At 44.0% G+C, this 2,795-nt stretch overlaps 1 protein-coding gene across 1 annotated transcript in view; it reads left to right on the forward strand.

The window, feature by feature from the left end:
• Positions 1–2,689, forward strand: part of marchf9 (membrane-associated ring finger (C3HC4) 9) — a gene marked incomplete at its 5' end in the record, with an annotated part of 17,184 nt that extends 14,495 nt beyond the window's left edge. The window contains 2 exon segments of the mRNA XM_014022566.1: positions 643–835; positions 1,380–2,689. Of these exon segments, the coding sequence (XP_013878020.1) occupies positions 643–835; positions 1,380–1,711 (525 nt within the window).
• Positions 2,690–2,795: the final 106 nt, after the last annotated feature.

Here is a 2,795-nt window from a genome sequence, read left to right on the forward strand (position 1 = left end):
TACCAACATCTGGTGAAAATTTCATGTCATTAGCACCTCTAGTAATATATTTACTGAGAAAAATGGTGACGTGTTCAATAATTATTTTACCCGCTGTATTTACAATTAATGTGATTATGTTTGTCCTTGAACTTTTTAAGGGAAAATAATAGCTGAACTTATGTTAGCTTAATTTAAAGTTAAATTATCACAATAAAGTTCAAGATAACAGTGAAACAAAAAGTCATTAAAACAAAATTAAATAATGAAACTTTTTTATCAAAGTTAGAATAAGTCATGCTCTGAATCTGTGGGTTGTCCGCCTCAGTTTTATATAAACATTTTTAAAAGTCTGTAACTCTGAATTTAGTTGTCTGCCTTGCCTCCGTCAGTGACAGGGTGGTCCTCACTTCAACAGGGTGGTCCTCACCAGCGCTGCACCTGTTCTTAGTAAATCACATGGAACACACCCACATTTAACACAGATTATTGTTTAATTTGTGCAGGTATTTAGTACTGGGTCTCTGGGGTGTTGATAAATCAGCTCCTTAGTGGTCAGTGCAGGTTGTCCTATAATAGAAAAATACATATTCCCGTGGGTTTTTTTCTGTTAGTTGTGAGTTATTTAATGTGAAAGTCACATTTCTGTGCCTGTCTCCACAGTGGCAGGCCATCTCTCTGACGGTGATCGAGAAGGTGCAGATAGCCGCTATCATCCTGGGCTCCCTGTTTCTCATTGCCAGCATCTCCTGGCTCATCTGGTCCTCCCTCAGTCCCTCGGCCAAGTGGCAACGTCAGGACCTGCTCTTCCAAATCTGCTACGGCATGTACGGCTTCATGGACATCGTCTGCATAGGTAAAGAGGGGYGGTGGGGATGCAGGGCTGACACCAACATGTGCAAACACACGATCACCCCGCCGTTTTGAAAATAGCTCCAGCAGCTAGAGGCAGGGGGAGAGGGGTTAGGTGACAGAGCAGAGAGGGCTTGCTGCATTATGCAACAACAAGCAGTAAGAGCAACAACACTAATCGAAGCAAAGGTTGCATTATGCAAGGACAAACTAGTGGTGAGACAAACATGTACTGCATTTACATTCTGCACAGGGTTTCTGAAGTAAAGTGGCAGATGGTGCAAGGGAAGAGAAAGCAACACCGAGAGCATCCAAATTGTGATGATGTTGCAGAGTACAAGAGACTGTTTTTAAGGTGTGACTGGGTCAACTGCGGTTGCGTAATTATGACTTCTGTGAGTCAGACGACACCGAGAACAGATGGCGTGAGAGATCTGATCTGCGATTTCTGCCAACTGTCTATTCTCATCCACAGGCGAGAGCGAGCGCTCCTGCCTCTGATGCTGACAGAAGCTGCTCCTTCACGCCTGTTCTTTCTCTTCACCCAGGCCTCATCATCCACGAGGGCTCGTCGGTGTACCGGATCTTCAAGCGATGGCAGGCCGTCAACCAGCAGTGGAAAGTTCTGAACTACGAGAAGTCTAAAGACCTGGGCGACCCAGTGAGCTCCAGTGGTAAAAGCGGCGCCCGTAGCTCTCGCAGCAACCCCCACGGCCTGGCCAGCAGCGGCCGAGGGCGACACAGCAGGAGGCTAAGAACTATTCTGAACCACCACTGCGGCTACACCATCCTGCACATCCTGAGCCAGCTGAGGCCCAACGACCCGCGCATCAGCGCCGCCGCCAATCGAGAAGTGGTGATGAGGGTCACCACTGTATGAGATGGCTGTGCGGAGCGGGAAAATCCTCCTCTTTGTGTCAGATGTGAGCCCGTGGAGGAACCTGTGGACCTAATATTTGAAAAAAAAAACTGGAGTGAGGACTCGTGAGGGCGACAGGATCCCCGCGTGGATCCGACCGACGCCCCGAGCATCAACACGATGAACACGAGCGAGGACTTCTCCTCTTGTTTCCTACAGCAGGAAACCAGATGCTCCTTTTCAATAAATGAAAAACTGTTGAGAATAAGGACGGACACACATTCAAAGACTGAAACAGGAGGCGGGGGAGGGGGAGTTGTAAACAGGCTTTATAACCCAATCCAGTGCGACATGATATTTTTTTCCAATTCAATATCTGGATGCACATAAAAGCATTTTGTTTCTGTTTGTATTCCTCCTAGTTTGATTTGTATCGCTGGTTTTTTTCTACTCAGTTTGGTTTTATAGGGATGACTTTAAAGGAAACTGTGTGCGGAATAACTCCATACATGCCAAACCTTTTCAGACTATTTATAAGGATTTTAAAATTTCTACATACAAGCCAGCCAATGCTGGTAAAACGACCGAAAACTGAGACTAAACAGACCTGAGGGGTACGTAGAACTGTTCAAAGATCAATAAATCATCAATAATAACAATTAAAAAAAAGTTTAAGTCAGTAATATTTCTGTTACATTTAACCTTTCTGCAATAAACATACATATGTACATTTCACATGGAATTCTGCATGGGTATATAATTTATTCTTCATCACATAACATAAGCACATGACAAATTTGCTCTATTTCGAATGGTGCTTGCCAGAATAAACACTTAAAAAAACATCTGTTTTCATTGTACCAACCTTTGTCAGTATGACAAAAGGCAGTGTGTTACAGAGTCAGCTCAAATACAGATTGTTGCTGCTGTGTGCTGATTAAGATTTGATAAGTTAAACATTGGATTAAAACTTGGGATCAGATGATCTCTAATCTTTCAGTCTCCTCCGTGTCTTCTTCACACTTGTTTCTGTGTTTAAAGTCTAGCAAAGTATCTATATATGCCTCAGTGTGTGTGTGTGTGTGTGTGTGTGTGTGTGTGTGTG

Source organism: Austrofundulus limnaeus, unplaced genomic scaffold (assembly GCF_001266775.1).
Source record: "Austrofundulus limnaeus strain Quisiro unplaced genomic scaffold, Austrofundulus_limnaeus-1.0 Scaffold335, whole genome shotgun sequence".
In the NCBI taxonomy this organism is placed as follows: Eukaryota; Metazoa; Chordata; class Actinopteri; order Cyprinodontiformes; family Rivulidae; genus Austrofundulus; species Austrofundulus limnaeus.